At 44.5% G+C, this 21,664-nt stretch overlaps 1 protein-coding gene across 1 annotated transcript in view; it reads left to right on the forward strand.

The window, feature by feature from the left end:
- Nucleotides 1–21,664, forward strand: part of ATSTE24 (Peptidase family M48 family protein) — a 59,109-nt gene that overhangs the window by 15,145 nt on the left and 22,300 nt on the right. Inside the window, exons 2-8 of the mRNA XM_087395194.1 lie at nt 8,545–8,692; nt 9,013–9,097; nt 9,371–9,466; nt 9,695–9,760; nt 9,960–10,058; nt 10,881–10,994; nt 11,099–11,209. Of these exons, the coding sequence (XP_087251320.1) occupies nt 8,545–8,692; nt 9,013–9,097; nt 9,371–9,466; nt 9,695–9,760; nt 9,960–10,058; nt 10,881–10,994; nt 11,099–11,209 (719 nt within the window). The remainder of the gene's footprint in view (nt 1–8,544; nt 8,693–9,012; nt 9,098–9,370; nt 9,467–9,694; nt 9,761–9,959; nt 10,059–10,880; nt 10,995–11,098; nt 11,210–21,664) is intronic.

A 21,664-nucleotide genomic window follows, 5' to 3' on the forward strand; every position in this document is an offset into this window, starting at 1 on the left:
CTAATACCTTCAGAAGAAATCTTGTGTCCTAAGTAAATGATCTCCTTCATAAAGAAGTCACATTTACTCATCTTGGCATAAAGCTTATGCTGTCTTAGAACAAGTAAGACAACCCGAAGGTGTCCTATATGATCCTCAAGCGTTTTACTATATACCAAGATATCATCTAAGAACACGACAACAAATTTGCCCAGATAATCTCTGAACAAATCGTTCATCATCTGCTGAAAAGTAGCAGGAGCATTGGTCAAACCAAAAGGTAATACGAGGAACTCGTAATGACCATACCTAGTCCGGAATGCGGTCCTATCTATGTGTTTAGCATAGATACGGATTTGATGATAACCCGTACGCAAATCAATCTTAGTGAAATACTTCGCTCCGGCCAAACGGTCTATCAAATCATCAGAACGAGGTAAAGGATAGCGGTTCTTAATTGTAACTTTATTAAGTCGTTTATAATCTATACACATCCTCCAGGAAGAATCCTTCTTCTTTCTTAAGAGGACAGGTGCACCCCAAGGAGATTTACTTGGGCGGATGTAGCCCATATTCAGGTAATCCTGAAGCTGGATAGCTAACTCATCCTCCTCTACCTGGCTCATCCTATACGGTGGTACACTGATAGGTTGAGCCCCTGGGACTAAGTCTATGCGATGATCTACTGCCCTTTCTGGAGGTAACCCTTCCGGCAGTTGAGCTGGGAATACGTCCTTAAAATTATCTAACAACGTTCTCAATTCTTGGTGTTCAAACACACTTAATTCATTTTTGTTAATTACCAAAACAACAAATGTAGAAAGTGGAATCAAAACACACTGATAGACATCATAATGAGAAGTGTTCAATATATTCCGCAGCTGCATCGCAGATACAATAGGCCCCTGAGAATGGGTAATCTTATCACACTGAATACAAAATTGGGTGCCTTTGTCTTCAAAAGAAAGGGTATGCTCCGTCCATCCGATCTGGATATTGTGGGTTTTAAACCACTCTATCCCGATCAGCAAGTCTACATGCTCTAGATGCATAACGTAACATGTGAGAGCTCCCGTGTAGGCTTGAATCCGGATGGGAAGCGCTTCAACCTTGCGATCCCAAAACTGCTTCCCGGCTGGAAGCTGCACCTCGTAGGTGTGGTCGCTAGGTACTGTGGACAGCCCCATCTTCTGCACAAATTTGTAATTAACAAAATTGTGAGAGCTGCCCGGATCAAAGAGAATGTGAACCCGTTGGTCCCTAACTTCTCCATAAACTCGGAAAAGATCATGGGAACCAAACAACGAAGTATTAAAGGTACAATTACAAGAAAGGGGGCAGGTAATGACATTTACTGAAATACCTGTCATCGTAACCTGGTTGGCTCCCTTGGCTGCGGTACGCTGACCTGCCTGGAGCTTCGGTCCTAGCACCAATTTCTGGTTCTTCCGCTTAGGACACTCATTCTTCGTATGGCCCCGCTCCTCGCAATAAAAACACCGGCCCTCTTTCTTGAGCCTGAGAGTGCGAAGGAATCGGGCCTTACCATTCTTCGCAGGAGTTAAGCTTTTCCTGGAGGCGTTGTCCGTAGACTTCGTCTCCCCAATACCAGTCGCATGCTGAAAGAACTTGCGTTTGTTCCTTCCGCTGGTCTCGGTAACTGTGGTTGCCTTGGTTCCGGCCATGGTATCATCATATATGCGCGCATATGTCATGGCCTCCTGCAATGTTGTGCACTTGTTATTCTTAATCTGTAACTTATAGGAGTCTGGCAAACCATCCACGAAAAAACCTAACAAGGTTACAGGATCCATTTTAGTGGCCCTGGTTTGCAGATCCCTAAATCTCTGAAGATACACTTCAAAAGTTAAATTCAACTTTGACATATCGAGGGCTTTGAGCTTGCCGACGATATCATAGTCATCTTCCTTCTTCAGGAACTCCTTCCTGAAGATACCCTCAAATTCTGTCCAAGTGTCAGGCTTAGGCTGGAGTTCTTTCCACCAAAGCAAGGCTTTACCTGACATAAACCCTGCTGCTAGCTGAATCTTTTTCTCGTCTGGATAGGGGTGAAATTGGAAGTGAACTTGCCACTTGTGCAGCCAAGTCTCAACCACCTCCTTTGTTCTTGATTTCTGGTCACCTGGAAAGGGATCCGGAGTGATATTCGGGCCTAGCACGGAGGCCATGGCATCCACATGCGTGAGTGCCTGAACCGTGCTAGCCAGAAGAGTCAAGGTAGCTTGTATCCCTTGGAGTTGCTGTGTCAACCCCGACTGATTAGCGTTGACCTGCTCAAATTTACCGTCTAGAGCAGTCGTGAACTCACTGAAGGCTTTCTTAGTGATCAGGTCGTCATAGAGACCCTGATCATCCTCCCCCACTGGAGTGTAGTCTAATTCCTGCTCTCCCATAGTGAACTCGGGATTCGGAGCATCAGACATGGCTGAATACTAACTCGATTATAGGCTGAGGGGAATAGCTGGGAGAATCGAAACTGGAAGGAGAAGAGTAGAGGAAAGAAACCGTCCCTCCAAGATATGGCGAAATCAGAGAAGCTGACTGGAACCAGAAGATATCGTGCACCAACGATCAGCGCGCGTAGGGGATGAGGTCCTGTTGCAGGTCCGCTGCTGGCCGTACAGTACGGAACAGCTGCTACTATTGCAGCCGTTTCGTGGAGGCAGAACGCAGGCAGAGGCAGGTCGCAGGGCTGCTACTGTTGCAGCCGTTTCGTGGAGGCAGATCGCAGGCAGAGGCAGGTCGCAGGGCTGCTGCTATTGCAGCCGAACTAGATGGCGGAATTCTGGTAAGGGCAGGCTGCTCTTGCGCTGTCAGGCTTGAGGCTATGCCTGGACTTGAAGTCTCGCCAGTCTTTATAGAAGATAGCCCAGCTATTCTGGAGGCTGTGCTTCCTAGAAAAGCCCAGCCACGCTTTCCAGAAAAGCTGGCCTCCCAAAATTGGAGCTTGGGGCTAAATTTAGCATGCACACCCTCCAATCTTGGAGGGTCGATGCTTTTTCCTGCGCCACCTTCCAAGCTTGGAAGGTGGTGCTTTTTCGCACCTCAGCCACCCCTAGATGCCATCGACCACACCCTGCTCAGCTTGACGCACCCCCTGCCTGGGCCGCTTTCTGCACCAACAGATGGCGCAACTCCTCAGCCTCTCCTACCAGCGGCACTTACCTCTGCGCAGCCCTGACCAGCATCTCGATTCCATCGCCTACTTATCAGCCCTGTTTCGCCTCTCTTCCACTCTCTCCTAGCTAGTATTTCACTCCCTCTCTCACGTAGACTCTTCAGTAATTTCGTAATCAGGTCTCTCCTTCTTCCTGCCTTTTCCAGATATCTCTTCACCCCTCCTTCTCCAGGTAAACAGCAAAACACGCAGCAAGAAATCTCGAATTTCAGGGCATACCTGGAAGAGAAATCCGTCAAATTTCTCGTATCAGAAGTTCCTACCTTAGGAGTTGGCTCTGATACCAACTGACACATCCCAGCACTCCTGAAACCCCTGATCTGCAAAATAACCACACACAACATCAGAACTGAGCAGGCTGCTCACCACCCAACGGTGACATCTACGGGATGTGATCCCGAATCAGAAGATGTCCCCCCGAGCCACGAGCTGAGCTACTGGCACGAACTCCCAATCAGATCCCAACCAGCCTGGTGTCCCATAACCAGGTGGCGCTGTGAAGCCCTGGATCTGCCACTGGGCCTTGGGCTACGCTAAGATGCAGGCGCGCGTCCGCGACACAATCCAGGATCAGACCTAGCACCTGGGAACGAGACTTGCTCCCAACTGCACACTGAGAACTGAACCCCCTGGGCCTCTTTTATAGACTCGGGCCCCGGCGCCAAAAATAGCGAAGACCTATAAATAGTTCGTACCCTTGCCACTCAACCCGAGAATCAAGCCTGCCTAGCTCTAAGCCTCCCCAGGCTAACCTGAGCTAGTTCTGTGTAACTAGTACACGTCAGATACCGATCCGTGCACATGACAGCTTTGGGGCCAGTCTGTGTCTTTGTACTCGGACAGGAGCGCTCTAGCTCCCCCAATCTGTGTTTGAAGTGTTTTGCTGAATATTTTTAATGCAAAGGCTTATGGCTGGTTAGTTGTTTTACCACCCTCTCATTGGCCTTGAGGCTGGTTTCATGGTTCCGTTGCTGGGAGATCACCATCTTTCTTAAGGAGGTGAGCCTGTGATTGTCTTTGGTGAAATGTTGCTTGCTGTAATTTGATTACAGCAAGAAGAAAATCAGCAAATATGTCTTTGATAGATAATGATTGGGATATGGAGGGGCAGTCCTCCCAATATGAGCAAGAAGAGCAATCTATGCATGAGGGAGCCTCCCAGGATGACCGAAATGTTGAGGCACAGCAAATTGAAAATCCTTTTGGTGTGAGTGCCTCTCAGTCAAAAGGGTGTCAAAAGAGGTTGAGAATGCAGAGGATGCCGATGCTATCTTTAAGGCACCGTTAGTGAGCATTGTGGGAGCACTCACACAGCTCACGTAGGACCCGAGGTTCTTTGAGTTTATGCAGACTTCTTTGAGGTCTAAGGAGAGAAAGAAGCATTCTCATGCAGGGGAGCCTAGTGGGGTTCCAAAGGAGTCATTTGGTGTGAATCCATTGGATGGACAGCTTCTAGTAACGTATAATGTACAGGGAGTTTCACGGTAGCAGCCCTTTCAAGGTCCTGGCATGGTTATGCATGGCCAAGGGACTGATTTTCAGAATTTAAATCAAGGTCAACAAGCTTTCGCCAACCCTTTATGCATCCAGGGTATTTAGGTGGGGGTTCAATATTTCAAGCAATGGCTGGTCAAGTTAATGATGGTCAAGGAATGCTTGGAAATTACCCTGTTGGTTTTCAGCCTGGGATGCAAGGGATGCAAGGCAATGTATTCGGGGATATGCAGCCCGCAATGCCCAACATGATGTATGGCAATACTGGCATGCAGCCAGGAATGCAAACTGGAAGGTCAGGGACCTTCGGAGCTCCTATAGGTATGTTTGGTATGCTTGGGGCTGGTTTGACAAACCCTCTAATGGGTAGTGATAGTGCAGGACAGGCTGGTGGGAATGCAATTCAACCTCCATTTTTACAGCGACCTGTGTATGACATTCAGACACCCAAAGGGAAGGTAAAAGATTACAAGGAGGGTGGTGCAGCATTGATGTTTGAGACCTTTAATGGGGCTCAGGACAGGTTGAAGGCTTTAATTTTTGTGCAGCAATTTGATGCAGCCTTCTCAGGGGGGAACTTCACTGAGTCATCTAAAATGCGAAAGGCGGCTAGCCACCTTCCTGAAGGGGAATGCTCTACAGCGGTGGACAAATTTGTTGCTCCAAAATAGGGCACCCACGAGTTGGGTTCAGTTTAAGCAGGTGTTTTCAGCTACTTGGTTGACCACTACCTTTGAGGTAGATGTTCAATGAAACCGGCCTCCAATCACTCAGACGGCAGTGGAACTAAACCTTTAATCACATCAGCACTTATTTACAGCTCACAAAGCATATATCACAACCATTAACCATTGCATGATCACCATTTGGCATTTACCCATTTGTTCACAAACAAAACCACTGAAAAAGGGATGGAGGCTAGAATGCCCCTGCTCAACAGACATAGACAAGTGCACCCGATTGGCCCCAAACACCGTGGCGCCTCTTTCGGTATTTCTTTATATTTCACAGTGAAATGATTACAAGTTGCATCTGGGAGACCTTCCCTGCAAGTGAGCACGCAGCCCCAATTCACCAAGCCTTCGCAAGGCTTTCAAGCATAGAACACCATCACATAAGTGCACTTAACCCATAGGCTCAACCCAAAGGCATTCTCTTTTCCGAGTGCAATTCCATTGGCTGTCCAGATGCAATCACACTGCACCCCAGCTGCACTCTGTTTGAGTGGTTTCCAGATGGCATTCACAAAGCTTTTCAAAGCTCCAAAATAAAATCAGCAAAGTACCTAACCAAAGAATGACTCATGTAGCACTGCCTGGGCACCTGTGAGCCAAGAAAGAGGCGGCACACGAGGCCAACCAATAGCTTATGGCAAAAAGAAATTGCAGTAGCAAAATCACAACTCACCAAGCCCTGAAAACTCGAACCAAGTCCTCAATCGCCAAGAGGACATAGCAGCCAATGCCCAATTGCATTCTCAGCCAAAGAGGAGTGCAAAGGCATGAAGAAAGAGCATTTACAAGAGCCGACCAGCAAGAATTCCACTGAAAAATGCGAAAAGAAGCACTTCTGTCGCGAAGAAGTGGGAGTTCTTGGGCTCAAAAGAAGCGTGCTTCAGAGAGGAATGTATTGAGAAGGTTTTGGAGAAGTTTAATCGCCGGAAAGTCCTCCAAAATTGAGAAAAACCAGTCAACCAGCGCGTGGGACCACTTGAAATTCAAGAGAAAGCTGTAGCTTTGCAAGAGGAGAGGCCCAAGAGGCGGTAGAAGCAAAAAGGTCCACAAAAAGCCACTTTTGCAAATTCGACCAGCAAAAGAAGTGCTCAGCTTTGCCCGTTCTACCAAACGCATGGAGGGAAAAGCATATCACTACGAAGGGGAGGCAGAGGGGAAGCCATCGGGCCAAACGGAAGTCGAGGAATCCAAACGGGTGAGGAGTTATGAAGAAAAACGGAATTCAGCTGAAGGAGGCTGGAAAACCAGTTCAAAATCTCAACAAAGGGAGAAGATGAGAGAGAAAACCACACATGTGAAGTTTAGAAGGCCCAGGAAGGTCCAGGAATGGCAAAGGAGCATGTAGAAAGAACTAGAGCCACCTGGAACTCTAGGGGGGCCACTGAAGGTACATGGCCCTCTAGGGGGCCCATTAAAAATGCAACATCATCGTTTCCCAACAACCACTCTTTTAATTCCTTGGAATGCCTTTGGGCCTAGGGATTAATTACGCTTATGTGCTAGGCACCATGTCGCGTTTAATTACACATTATTAAGCCCACGCTTGGACTTTTAAAACCAAAGTTGTCACGGTCTTGTAGTACATTAAAGTACTTAGAATCACGCCCCCGTGACATACCCCTCTCATCCATCATGTCCAGTAGGAGTACGTGGAAGATCAAACACAAAATCCATAGCTATGCTTTGCCATGGTCTATCCGGAATTGGCAAAGGGTGTAACAACCCAGGTGCCTTCTGCCTGTCAAACTTTACTTTCTGACAAACCATGCATGTTCTCACATATTCTTCCGCATCTTTCCTCAAAGATGGCCAATAAAAGTATTGCTCCACTGCTGTAATTGTTGCTGTAATTCCCCTATGTCCTGCATATGGAGGAACATGACTTTCCATTATGACTTTCTGTCGCACCTGATCAGTGACACAGAGTCGTCCGTGCATCAAAATGAAACCCTCTTTCAACATATAGTGATCATGCCTTTGACCATCAGAAAGCTGATCATAAATAGTTGAAAAATCAGCATCATTAACATACCGATCTTTCATCACATCTAACACATTGTTGTAAGCAATGCTCACTGCTGAAACACTGGGTTTCTTGGAGACTGCTTCAGGCTGTGGTTTCCTGGAAAGTTAAGAATGATTGCAACGCTGTCACATTCAAAAGAAAGTTTGGTAGAAAGAGTAGAGCAAGAAAGAGTTCAATGTCATTGGGTACAAAGCAAAGGAGAAAGCTTACAGGCTATATTTCCTTTATATAAAAAGAAAGTTCTTCAATAGAGGTATTTCAAATCATCACGATGCCTTTATGGGCTTAGTTGAGTCATCTTAATAGTATGCTACGTCTAGAAGATCAAAATCTACTTTTAAGTTTCAGTATTGCCATGGAGCTGAAAACATGTTGGCAGTGAGAAAAGGTATGGCTTAAGAGTTGTCCATTTGAAAATAAGCGTGTCCTTGATGGTGCATGCTATTTTGTTTGCTTTCCTATCTATCCGATAATATATGTAAAAATCACGTTGGACAGTGCGGAAAGAGAAGCATCCATTTTAAAATAAGTGTGTCCTTGATGCCACATGCTATTTTGTGTGCTTTCCTTTCGGATCTGATAATATATGTTAATTTGTAGAGTTAGTGTTGAATATTCATTGGTGCTTTGGACTATTTTGCCATAGCTTCAGTTCGGGTTCTGAGTGTATTATCATGATATAGAACTTGTCAAGTGTTGGCTTTTGCCAACTCTTAAGTTTTTGGTTGTCTTATTTGCAAAGCTCCCTGGTGCTAAATTTTTTGGATCAAATTTTATAGCTTTGATGGTGTCTAACCTTCTAGCTGACTATAATAATGTTGAGGAATGCACGTTTTGCTTTTCTTTTACATCGAGTGGAGCAAAAACAAAGATTCGCATAGATGTATAAATCGAGTGCTATGTTTGCCAAAATAAAGTGCGACTAGGTGGTCTGCATTCAGGCTTTTGGAATTTAAGGTTTTTGTAAGACCTTTTTGGTATTCTGGAAAGTATCAGAAGAGCATCTACAGACATTGTTTTTAGTCTTACCATTAACAGCTATTTAAATAATGTAGTCTTTTAGGATTATTGGAAGTACAAGCCTTTGATAGCGTTTGTGGAACATTTTACAGGTTTTATGATATTTATGTACCTTTTTGAGACATACTTGGATTTACGGCAGCATTCTTCCCTGAAGATCCCCAAGCTTCCTTCTCCTCTAGTTGGAGTTGTCAGTCAAGAAAAATTTGAAAAAGCTCGTGCGTACAGCCTTGACAAAAGGTTTTTCTTCCTATGGATTGTCTTCTTGGTTCTGTCTATTATCTTCTTTATTGAAGATGAGATAGCTCAGACTTTATGGAAAGTATGACGGAAAGCAAGCTAGTGGATCACATGAGCTAGCTCTTTTAGTTTTTTTATCTTACTACTTCTCTCTATCAAACAAAATGAGCCTCATATACTGGGATAAGTGAGAAAACTATTCGAACAGTTATCAGTTATTTTGTGTCTGGAATTGTTGATGCTTTAACAGTAGCCTAGCATTCAAATTTCATCTTTATACAATATTATTTTCACTTTGCTAATTACTATCGTTGTGCCAGCCATTTCCATTTTGTTCATGCAGCAGTGACCATCGTTGAAGATTCTGCCATTCTACTTCTTGGTGCATTGCCCTGGCTTTGGGAGGTAATCAAGAGCATGCAGCTCAAACCCTTTGAGTGATCTCTTACTTAATGCTCAAAGTCTTTCCGTGGTTCAGTGCCAAAGTCAGAAAAAGTGTATCCTGTGGCTTTGCATTGTTATTTTTGCAATGATTGGGATGATCAAAGGAGTTTGGTGTTAGTTTACACTGTCCTTTTTACTCTGGTATTTCTTTCTTTTCTTTGTCTCTAGCATCTTTAATGAAGGAGAGGAAAGATGTCTCATTTATGAGTTTCTTTAATGGAGTCTTGCTTTCAGAAAACTGGTGCAGTAGTAGAAAAGGTGGGATTGGATCCAAAGAATGAAATATACCATACACTTGCTTTCTTAGCTGCTACAACAATCTGGTCACAGGTGATTGTGACCCATATTTTGGTTCTTGCTCATGGGAAAAACAGTGTAGCATATATCATCAGGTTTTCCCTTTTAAATGTGTTTCGGGTGAATTATCACGTTTTCATATTTTCCCAGGACGTTTTTGATAGTGTCATGATATCTAGTCCTTTTTCCTACTCCATAATCAAGGGCATGTATAGTGAAGGATTGATGTAGAATACAATGTCAAATTTGGGTTGTTGACAGGTGACGGAGCTCCCCTTCTCTTTGTATTCGACTTTTGTCATAGAGGCACGCCATGGGTTTAACAAGGTAGACATCTAGCCTTTTTTCTGTGCCTTGTGGTGCTGACACATCGTGCTATAGTTTCCTTGTGTTTTTTGTTTGGCTTCATTTTTGAGCAAGATCATGGTGAAAGGAAGACAAGGTATCCTGGCTATCCTTCTGCTTGCTTGAAATTGAATACGTTTTTTTTGTCCCCAACCTGTATTGATGGGGGAGCTTGCAACAGCAAACAGTGTGGCTTTTCTTCAGAGATATGCTAGTGGGATTGGGACTGATGGTGCTACTTGGACCACCTGTGGTTGCTGCGATAATTTTAATTGTTCAGGTACATTTTCTTTTATTGTAAAGGGTATTTGTCAAGTGCTTTCAAGGAATTCAAATCCGAACCAAAAGACCCTTAATCTTAAACTGATGTATGGCCACTTTTTATCTGCATTTTCAGACTACGATGTGGGTATCTTATAATTATTGAAGTCAGTTATGCAATCCTTTGGTGCTGCCTTGTGCTCTTCCTGTACGGATTTATTAAATGGATTTTTTGATGTTCAATAGACCTGTTGGTCTCCCATGGACATTAATAGACTTTCTTTCTTTCTTTGGCTGTGAAAATTACCTTTTGAATTGTTTATTAAAACCTAGTGAACTCTATTCTATGGACGTTTCTCTTTCAACCATTCAGCTTCAGTTTCCTTCCATTCTCAACTTTAGCTGTAAGTACAAGCCAGTCGCATATATTTCAACAAATTGTCACGTCTGCTTGGACCTAAATGAAGGGCATTTTATGCCCTATTTTTCTTGTTAGCAACTTAGCAGCTTGTCATGTATTGTAAAATTTTGTCAATGTTTAGCAACCAGATTACTAGAAGTGATTGCAATTAAAACTTTTTGGCAGAAAATATGCAGAGTTCTTTGGACTGCTTTTACTGTATTACTTGCCAAAAATATGCAGAGTTCTTTGGACTGCTTTTACTGTATTACATGAGCACTGGGCAGTAAAAAAATTGGATTAAACATGATCTGGTTTCATGTTACTAAATGTATTCAATGCTCATACTTAGTAATGTATCTAATGTGTGATGTTAGGATTGAAGAGATCAGACTTCAAGCTGGCATTTACTTACAATTTGGGTCTGGTTTCTGTTTCCAGAGAGCTGGTCCCTATCTGGCAATATACCTTTGGGCTTTCATATTACTGCTTTCGCTGGTTTTAATGGCGGTCTACCCGGTTCTCATTGCCCCCCTGTTTAATAAGTTCACCCCTGTGAGTATCCTGCTGCCCATCAGTGCATTCTGCTCTGGATTTGTCTTTTTTTTGTTGATTCATTCTGATGTTATTTGTTTTGGTTTCTTTCAATGATGGCACAGCTACCTGAAGGAGAGCTGCGGGGGAAAATTGAAAAGCTGTCATCTTCGCTCAAGTTTCCTCTCAAGAAACTTTTTGTGATTGATGGCTCAACAAGGTCCAGTCATAGCAACGTGAGTAATGGGAGCATAATCTCTTGGATTTTCTGCCAGCATATAGATGCTCAGTATAAACTTGATGTGTCCACACATTTTTTTTGTTTTCATGCATTCATTGAAAGCAATGTGCTGAAAGGTGCATGGTCGACTTTTTAACATAGACATTTGTTCTTAGGTACTGACGTGAGGATTGCGCTCACATCACTTAAATCTTTGTTCTTTCCCCAACATATTGACAATGTAATTCTATTATTGAATCCGAAATGTTTCTTGGTCAACAGAACAGATGCCCCCCCCTCCGGCCCCCTTCCCTTCTTCTCGCCATCCAAAACACTTTTTGGGGCCGTTTTGTGGGTAGGGTGCATCTTACCAGGAGTGGGTAGATCATGACAAAGGGGGAACCTAGGCTTGCATATTTCTATCATTCTTGTAGCTTATTTATAGTGACAGTTGTCTCGTGACCGCTGATTCTCTGTATATACTATTCTTTAGGGCTTCTGTAACTCGTTCTTGGCACTTATGATTTCTATGTTTTGTAGAGAAATAACCATTCACAAGAGACATGACTCAGGAATACCCCTTTCCTAAAGAGACACTAGTAACTTTCATATCATTGACAAGAGTTACAGACTTCTTCATGCGTACGCCCGTTGCTGCACATGTACCTCTTAACTCTATGTAATAGAGGCTCGTTTAGTTCGATCTCAAGTATGCTGTTGTTCATACATCACCAATCTCTGCTTCCTTTTGCTCCGGAAGAGAACAGATGAACTAACATCTCTACAGACTTTTCCTGCAGCTCTTGATCCACATTTTCATAGGAAGTCCATATAAGAATTGTTTAAGATAAGCCATCATAGCCACTTTAGTTACATCAATGAAGAAAAATAAAAGTGAAAACAAAGACATGAACAATTAGATCCAGTGACAGAAATCTGAAGACGAGGAGCCCTTTCCTGCAGCTCTTCATCCACTAGGTCAAATAACTTTTTATTTTCAAGCAGAAGGAACCTAGACTTATCTGAGAAGGTGGTGCTTGTTGGAGACCAGCGTGTTGGAAAAACATGCTTTATTTTGCAACTTATAGGCGAGTTGTACACATGTGATTATCATGTATTCCAATTTTATAAGGCTGCATTTGACCTCCTTGAATGTAAAGCACTAGGTATCGTCTGTGGTTATGTACAATACTCAAACACATCTATATATATGGATGACATAGAACATTAGGATGTTCTGCACCCACCAAAACTTGTGTGGCTCTCTTTGGGCTCTCCCTCTCTCACCCTCTTCCGTTCCGTTTTCGTTGTTGAGATCTCTCAACTGGTATCAGAGCTCGGGTGGTGTATCTGATGCTTGTGGGTGGTCTAGCTGGGCTCATGTGTGTGTGCCTGGAGCCTAGAGTCTGCTGCTGCAGCTTTGTGGGAGGACGGAGCAAGCTTGTGGGTGCTTGTTTGGCAATGCATGCTTGTGCACCTTTGTAGTATGCCTTTAATAGAGCTCGAAAGCACTCTTGTCCAGCAGTGTCCCAACTAATTCAGCGTATATGAATTTTTAGTTTATAACCTAGGCATGATTTTGGCTCTAATTTCATCCCAATTTATATCAAAATTTAAATTCAGCATGACAAGGAGAGCTCTTAATGACTCCATATGTAAAATTAAGACATCTACGCAACCCAAACAGGTGCAACAATTTTACTGTCGGACAGATATAAATTCTTAGATGGAAAGTAATAGTAGAACCAAGCAAACTATTTCAACAATGCTATAGACTGCACTGCACAGAACATACATATGTAATGTGAAATTATAGTGTTCATATGCATATTTCTCCAAGTTAAAATCAACTCCAATTGTGGACTCCAAGAAGAGAAACCATATGAGCAAGTAACCTGAGACGATCAGAGATCCCAGCAACGGAAGCAGAATGGAAGAGGGTGAGAGAGAGGGAGAGCCAAAAGAGAGCCACACTAGTTTTGCAGAACCCCCTAATCTTCTATGTCATCCATATATATATGTGTTTGAGCATTGTACATAATCGGGATGAAGGCACAGTGGCCTTTAACCCCACAACCTCCCACTTAAAGGCCAATGTGCCTTTAAGGAAGAACAACCAGTGAGCTAGTCCTCAAGTACTACAAATGATCGCACACGGCTCAAAGTGCAACCAGAGTGATCTGCATAAGTGTAAATCACGGCCCCACGACAATGACCACTATTGAAAATAGAACCTGAGATGCCTCAAAATATAGAGGTTACTGCATAATCGGACTCAGCAAGACAATTTGCAAATATCTCTCTTTTGCTGGAACACAAAATCCCAACCAATGAATGGGAAACGGGGAGTCAACCCTTGCAATTAACCTGTAATAAAAAAATCAAAGGTTTAAACCTTTGAAAGGATTTTTGACAGAGAAATAGACTATTCTACGTCTCAGAGAGACAGAACTTCTCCAAATCTCCATGGAATCACGCAAGAGCTATTAGATAGGGGTTTTTGGACCTTTGGAACGCAATAAAACAGACGGTTTAGAAAACCGTGGTCCCAATCACCAGATCCAGCACACGGTTGAAAAACGTTTTTTTGCAAACCGATCTGTTTGTAAACTCCACCGGAGTGCAAATGTGAGCAACACAGAAGTTTTAGGACCTCCTGAGTCCACCGAATTTGCGAATCGTTACTAAAAACTTGAGTTCCAACACACTAGCACAAAAACGTTGAAGCGGAGACAGTGAGTCAGAAATCCAATGAAATGATCCCAAATTCAAGAATGAAGGGGTTTTCAAACTCCTGAAGTGCAATGGATACCAAAAGCAGGCAATGGTTGCCTCTACAGGTCATTCCGGACTCTCAGTCGTTGAAAGGAACATGGGAATCATCAAAAAACGTCTTTTTGCTCCAAAACAACCTTCTTTTGACCTTGGTGTGCCTAAGACTCTTGCACTTTGTAGGAGGTCCATTAAAAACAAGCATGAATACTTGTAACATCGTAATTGCAGATCTCTTGTTCAATATAAACCTAGTTACATCAATGAAGATAAATAAAAGTGACAACAAGACAAAGAAGACAATCCAATGATAAAGATATGCAGATAGGGTTTCTCCATTTCTTTGTCTCGAACATCTAGCGGATCAAATTTTCAATATCTTATCCATTGGTTGGTTTGGGAAGGGCGGACATATCATGTGGTGCCTGAATCGGGAGGTCATAGAGGGATGTCGCATAGGTGTGGGTTTGTGATGGGAATAGGCGACTTCACCTCAAATGGGAGTCCCCAAGCAAAGGCGAGATCACCTCGTTGAAAAGATCGAATCACTTCATCATCCTATGTGAGAGGAATGCTCGCCTCTTGCGTTGTGTCAGACGTCGGGAGATCTGTTGTGCCTTTGATCTCGTCAAATGTCCGAAAGTCTGCTTTGGTATGAGGTGAGGTCTCATCTCATCGTCAAACCATGAATTATGGGGCATCTTCTCGAGTCATGGGAAAAGACCTGGTGGTGGCAGCCTGGACCATTGAGACGAAAGTGTCTCAGGCATGGGTGAGGTTCGCATCATCCCCAAGGGAGGTTAGTAGCTCTCGGGACAAGGGAAAAGACCTGATGGCGGCAGCCTGGACCATTGAGACGAAAGTGTCTCAGGCATGGGCGAGGCTCGCATCATCCCCAAGGGAGGTCGGTAGCTCTCGGGACAAGTGGCTCATATACATTGCATCCAAGGTATGGTCGAAGTGTATTTGAACACGGTGGGAGCTGGTAGGTTTTGTCCTGCGGCTAGCATTGGGGTCGATATGCTGAATGCGAGATAAGAGTGGTCCGCACCAAGGTGGAGGGGAGAGCGTGAGGTCATGTGCATGTGTCACAAAGGCCCCATAGCCCATCAGGTAATCCACTGTGCTCGTTCCCCCTCCATGTGGGAAACAAGTGAGCCCTCCAGATGACGGCCATTTGAGAAAGCCGTTATATATAATCAGGTCATGCAATGCTCCCATCTCCAGTAGGTGTTGGCCATATCCCGTGACCTATGGTGCATTCTCTGAATGTCTCACTACCCCGAGCTCTGCAAGATCAACCTTTGGTACTTCGAGAGCGAAGCCAAGCAGGCTAACCTGTCTGCTCCTCGTCCGTACATTGAAGTCACCCAGGAGGAGAATCTCCCCCTAAAGGATGCAAGAAAGCAAGGCTGCAAGAGAGCAGGAAGAGATCGTAGAATAGGAAGAGTGCAACCTTAGAATAGATAAGATAGAGAAAGATACAAAAGGGAGAAGGTTTTGTCTAAGAGACAAACCTTATCCTATCCACTAACCGTAGTTAGAGATCTAACTGTGGTTAGGAAAAAAACCTCTAATGAGGGAAAAGTGCCCCTAACATACTTATTGGTCATACATTGGTCATTGCCATGAATTGTGGCAAGAATCCCACATCCCCCTGCAGTGCCAATGTGATGATGTACAAGGAAACGATCAATCACCAAAAGGAGATAAGTTCAGAGCATTGCGAAATGTCTCAAACTTCTCACGTGGAAGTGCTTTGGTGAAGATGTCTGTAACATTGTCATGTGTGGCATACTGATCTCCCCTCTATGCAACTTCTCTCTGACATAATGATAATGAACCTCAATGTGCTTTGTGCGAGCTGAATCCCCAAATCTCCCACTAGCCGATCAAGCCATATAGCCTCCTTGCAACCCTCTGTGGCTGCAACATGATTCTTTGCAACTGCTATAGCACTCTGACTATGAGTGAGAATTGGAGAAGGACCCTCCAATGATAGATTGTAGAGAAGGGGGAAGGGGCAGATTTGGAGATGGGGAGAGAATAGCAGAAGGAAGGGAGGAGAAGAGAGGAGGGGAAGGAGAGAGGAAGAGAGAGAAGGATGAGGGGATAGAGAGATAGAGAGAGGGAGGAGAGAGAGTGTGAGCGTCGGCCGCAGGTAGCAAGGAGGAGGAGGGAGAGTAGATAGGACTAGATGTCACATCAAAAAGTCCGTATAAAGGTGTGGAGGTGGACTTATATAGTCTCCCACTACTATATCTCCTTTTTGCCCCCCTCTAGGCCTAAAATAGATAAATCGAAGAAGAACTGATTTATTCGGGGCAAATCAGCTTGTAAAATGGCCTTGGTGATAACCTAAATTCCCTTGGTGGAAATTGAATGAGAATGAACTTTTATCAAAGAAATGTTAGCAATCATTCATGCTTTTAAAAAGTGGCATTGTACGGCAGTTATTTCAGGGCGAGGACTGATCATCACTCTCTTTTCCTAAGTAGGAAAGATGGTTGCAGTGTGCACAGTGTTACACTTGACATCCATTAGAAGAGAGAAAAACATAGTCGCTGATGCTCTCAAGAAAGACCCTCACAATTTGAACTACCCCAGTTTTTGCTTGAAAAATGGCTTGCTGTGGTATCAAGGCAAGATCTTTCTTTACCCTACATCTTCCTTTAGAGTATTGGGGTGTGAGGCGTCCCATTCATCACCAATGGCAGGTCGTATGGGGTTGATCTTTGGAGTCACATAGGTATGGGCTTCATCAAGGGTCTATCTCTTCCAGCTAGGGGTTGGAATGGTGGTAGTTGATGTTGGGGTAAAGGCACTGGCCACCCTTGTAACAGTATTAATCTAGTACTACTAAGTACACTAAGTACACATTGTACTTAGGTACTTAGTGGCCCTAGTCTTATCCATATATACTAGTGTGTGTACTTGGGGAGGTACCACTCATTCCTTTATCCCCACCCACTGGTGTGTGACTATAGTGAGTGTGTCTCTCTACTCCCTACTCTATCTCCCTCACACTCTATCAACTGGTATCAGAGCCAACGGGCTCTCTCCCTCCGCTTCCACTCCCTCTCTCCCTAGCCTACCCCTACCGTACGGACAAGTCCGTACGGCCGTACATCGTCCGTACAGCCGTACGGACGGATCGCGACAGCGGCGTAGCCAGGATGCGGCTGCAAGGCGGGAGCGCGGGCGGCGTAGCCAGGACGCGGCTGCAAGGCGGGAGCGCGGGCGGCGTAGCCAGGACGCGGCTGCAAGGCGGGAGCGCGGGCGGCGTAGCTAGGGCGCGGCTGCAAGGCACAGGCCACTACTGCGGACGCGGCTGCAAGGCAAGCGCAAAGGCGCTGCTGCAAGCTCGCAGGGCGTGGCTGCGAGCCAAAGTCTGCAGGTCGCAGGGCGCGGCTGCACGTCGCAGCCAAAGGCTGCATTTCTCGCGTGTCTCCCCGTGGCTGAGACAGCTGCACATACGTGTGGTTCTACAAGGTCTCCGGGCAGCGTGCACGTCCGTACCAGCCCCCCCCCCTTCTTCCGGCTCCTTTTGTTACAGACGAACAGCAGCAACGGCTGCACTCATCTCCGTACAAGTACAGCCAAAAGGCGGGGTACCGCAGCAAAGGTATGCAGGTGCTACTGTGGCAGGGCATCACTCAACTCTGAGGCTTAGCTTATGCCGCAAACAGAGTTGAGACAGGTTATTCACTTGGCCAGTGAGGGTTGACACAGTGTATGCATTGTCAGATTTGCAGTGTGTATGCTTGACACTTGGGCAGAGGTTTATGCTTTTGTCAGTGTGTACCCGCACATGCAGTGATTGCAGGCAGTTGCATGATTTCTTTGGAAGACTGTGAACGACATTTCACAGGACAAATGCTTTAGCTTGTTGCTGAAAGTACAATCACTTTTGGTACAGATTTGGTCGATTTTGACCAAGTTTGACTTTAGTCAAATTTGGGGCTTTTGTAGCCTGACCGGAAATCTGTCAAGTGGGAGCACTCTACATGCATCAGGCTATCTCGTAAAGCACTACTATGCTTTGAAAGTGCAAATTTGACTTACAGTTTTTTTTTTGGTCAAAGGTCAATCTTTTTAATTGGAGGTCAAATCTCTGATTTTCTTCATGCATTCAAAGGGCTTTTGAGCAATCTCACTTCCAAACTGTGAATTCAGTTGGGGGGGAAGTTTCTGGAGCATATGGAGGTCTAAAATCAGAGATCTTCATCCACAATCAAAGATTCACTGTTTTTTGACAGTCCGGGACTGTCAACCAGCAAGTTTGACCAGATTTCATTGTCAAAAAGGTCAAAAAGTACTGCTACTTTTTCAGAAAACAGTTCTGGGATTTTTCTGGAGCACTTTGAAGGAGCTGTACCGCACTTTCGCCAGCAAAAAAGACAGGAACAGATTGCTGTACTGTTTCTGCAGCAAGTGGGAGAAAGACTTTCAGTCGGTTTTATGCCACTGAAACAGTACCAAGTTCATTTTCTGATCGTACTTCCGCTGCGGGGGAATTTTCTTGGAGTAACTAGTGCTTAATTGCACGACTACAGGGAGTCAAACTCTATTTTCTTTACCATGAGTTCCGGCAGCGATGTGTCGTCCTTGTTTCAGATAAAGAAGCTCGAAGGAGCTAAAAATTACGACATATGGAGGACACAATGCTACAATGTGTTGATGCAGAAGGACCAGTACAAACCTATAAAGGAGAAGGGTGTTAAGCCCTCCAACATTACTGATGAGCAGTGGGAGAAGATGGACGGCTTGGCCAGGTCGACCATTATGCTTACAGTTGTTGATTCACTGGTTGTAGGCATCAGGGATGAACCTACTGCGTGGGAGATGTGGCAACGTCTTGAGGATACTTATGCCAAGAAAAGTGCCACGGGAAAAGCTTACTGGCTAAAAAAGCTTGTTGGTCTTCAAATGAAGGAGGGGACAGCTATGTCCACTCATATTATTGAGTTTAACAGCATATTCAGCCAGGTGATCAACCAGGGGTTGAAGCTCGATGATGAGCTGAAAGCTACACTCATCCTATGTTCTCTACCTGAGTCATGGGACACATTCAGGACTTCTACCAGCAACTCAAAAACCATTCTGGTATTTGCAGATGTGGAGAGTGCTCTTCTACAGGAAGAGATGAACAGAAAGAACAATGCTATTGGGAAGTCAAATGCTTTGAATGCACGCAGCAGGTCCAAAACACGTGGTAAAGACAAAGAAAGAGAGAGGAGCAAGTCCCGCTCTAAGAGTGATCTTGTATGCAACTATTGTGGCAAGAAGGGACATATTGAGAAAAAGTGTTTTCAAAAGAAGAATGACCAGAGAGCCAAAGAAGGCAAGGCTCAAGGCAAGTCTAAGGGCAAAGAAAAAGAGGAGCTGAATGTTACTTATGTTAGTGACAGTGACAGTGGACATGAGATATGTTTCACCTCTTCACTGGAGGCTCATACACTTCATGCTGGTGATGGATCAGATATGTTTTCCTGGATTATAGATTCAGGTGCTTCCTTTCATGTGACATCCTACCGAGATCTGTTTGTCAGATATGCAGGAGGGCAGAAGGGAGTTGTCTTTCTTGGTGATAACCATGCATGTTCTATCATTGGTATAGGTGATGTCAGGCTTGTTCTTGAAAATGGCCAGCAGTTAATGCTTAAAGGGGTCAGGCATGTTCCTGAGGTGAAGAAGAACTTGATTTCCACAGGGTTGTTGGATGATGATGGTTATCTTACCACCTTTGGTAATCAGAAATGGAAAATCAGCAAAGGGGCAATGGCTATTGCCAGGGGTCCTAAGGTTGATACTTTGTACTCACTTCATGCTGGACATTGTCCGCATTCTGATGTAAATGCCACCGAGCTGCCAAAGATTTCATTGTGGCATAGCCGGCTTGGCCATATGAGTATTAAGGGAATGGAGCAATTGGCTCATTTTGGTTACTTGCCGAGTCTAAAATATTCAGATTTGCAGAAATGTGAATTTTGTCTCTACGGTCGTCAAGTACAAATACCTCATAAGAGAAGGTCAAATCAGAAATTACAGCTCTTGGAGCTAGTACATACAGATGTGTGTGAGATGCCTACACTCTCTTTAGGAGGTTCAAAGTACATACTGTCATTCATAGATGACGCCACCCGCAAAGTGTGGGTTTACACTCTCAGAAAGAAGAGTGATACGTTCAAGGCTTTCACTAAGTTTGTTGCACTAGTTGAAAATGAGACAGGCAAAAAACTGAAAGCCTTACGATCTGACAATGGTGGAGAGTACTTGTCCAAAGAATTTCAAGAATTCTGTGAGGCAAAGGGTATCCAAAGGGTTTTGTCTGCACCATATGATCCTCCACAGAATGGTACAGCTGAAAAAATGTTCAGGACCATTCAAGAGAAAGTCAGATCCATGTTGTCACATGCTGCATTGCCCCACACATTTTGGGCTGAAGCTGTAAAGACAGCTGTGCACCTTATTAACAGGTCACCAAACAAGAGACTATGTGGTGGTGTGCCTGAACAAGCATGGACGGGCAAGCCTCCGTCTTACAAACACCTACGGGTCTTTGGTTGTGTCGCGTATGTGCATGTACGCAGGGAGGACAGAACTAAACTGGATCCAAAGTCTCTTAAATGCATATTCCTAGGTTACGGTGACAAAGGTGAGATGGGCTACAGGATTTGGGATCCCAAGAACAGAAAACTTATACGCAGCAATGATGTCGTGTTTGATGAAACCATCATGTTCAAGGAACCTGTTGTACAGCAGGAACCTTTAAAAGTAACTATTGATGATGACAGGCATCATGGGCAACACAGACAGGCTGTAAATCAGCCACAACAGCAGCATAATCAGCCATTAAATGATGCTGCAGCAGATCCTAATGGACAGCCAGTTATGGCAGAAAACATCCCAATGGATGAGGCACAGTTAGGTGATCTTCCTGACATGCAAATGCAGCCAGGAATCATGGAACAGCCACCTTATCTGGGTGATGAACAGGCTGGACAGCCAGCTCAAGATGATGGTCTCTGGGTTAGAAGGTCAACCAGACAGACGCGGCAGCCCGAAAGATTTGTTCCAGGCATTGATTATTTGATGCTCACTGATTGTGGAGAGCCTTCATGCTACAAAGAGGCTAGGCAGAGGGCAGACAAGGTTCAATGGGATCTTGCTATGAAGTCTGAAATGGACAGTCTTCACAAGAATGGCACTTGGGAATTGGTACCCTTGCCTACTGGTAAAAAGGTACTGCCATGCAAATGGGTTTATAGACTTAAAGTCACACCTGGTGAAAAGCCAAGGCATAAAGCCAGACTGGTTGCCAAAGGGTTCAAGCAGGAATATGGTGTTGACTTTGAGGAGATATTCTCTCCCGTTGTCAAAATGACAACACTCAGAACTGTATTAGCATTGGTTGCACATGCAGATATGGATTTGGTCCAAATGGATGTCAAAACAGCATTTCTTCATGGTGATTTACATGAAGAAATTTTTATGCAGCAACCAGAGGGTTTTACAGTGAAGGGCAAAGAGAAGCTTGTATGCAGACTGAAGAAAAGTCTTTATGGTCTAAAGCAGGCACCCAGGGAATGGTATCATAAGTTTGATACATTCATGCGAACCCTGGGTTACAGGAGAAGTGACATTGATCACTGCTTATATACCAAGAAAGCTTCAGATGGCAGTTTACTTATCCTCA

The sequence above is a fragment of the Dipteris shenzhenensis genome, chromosome 24 (assembly GCF_047967505.1).
Source record: "Dipteris shenzhenensis isolate YYH24624 ecotype China chromosome 24, Dip_SZ_1.0, whole genome shotgun sequence".
Taxonomy (NCBI): domain Eukaryota; kingdom Viridiplantae; phylum Streptophyta; class Polypodiopsida; order Gleicheniales; family Dipteridaceae; genus Dipteris; species Dipteris shenzhenensis.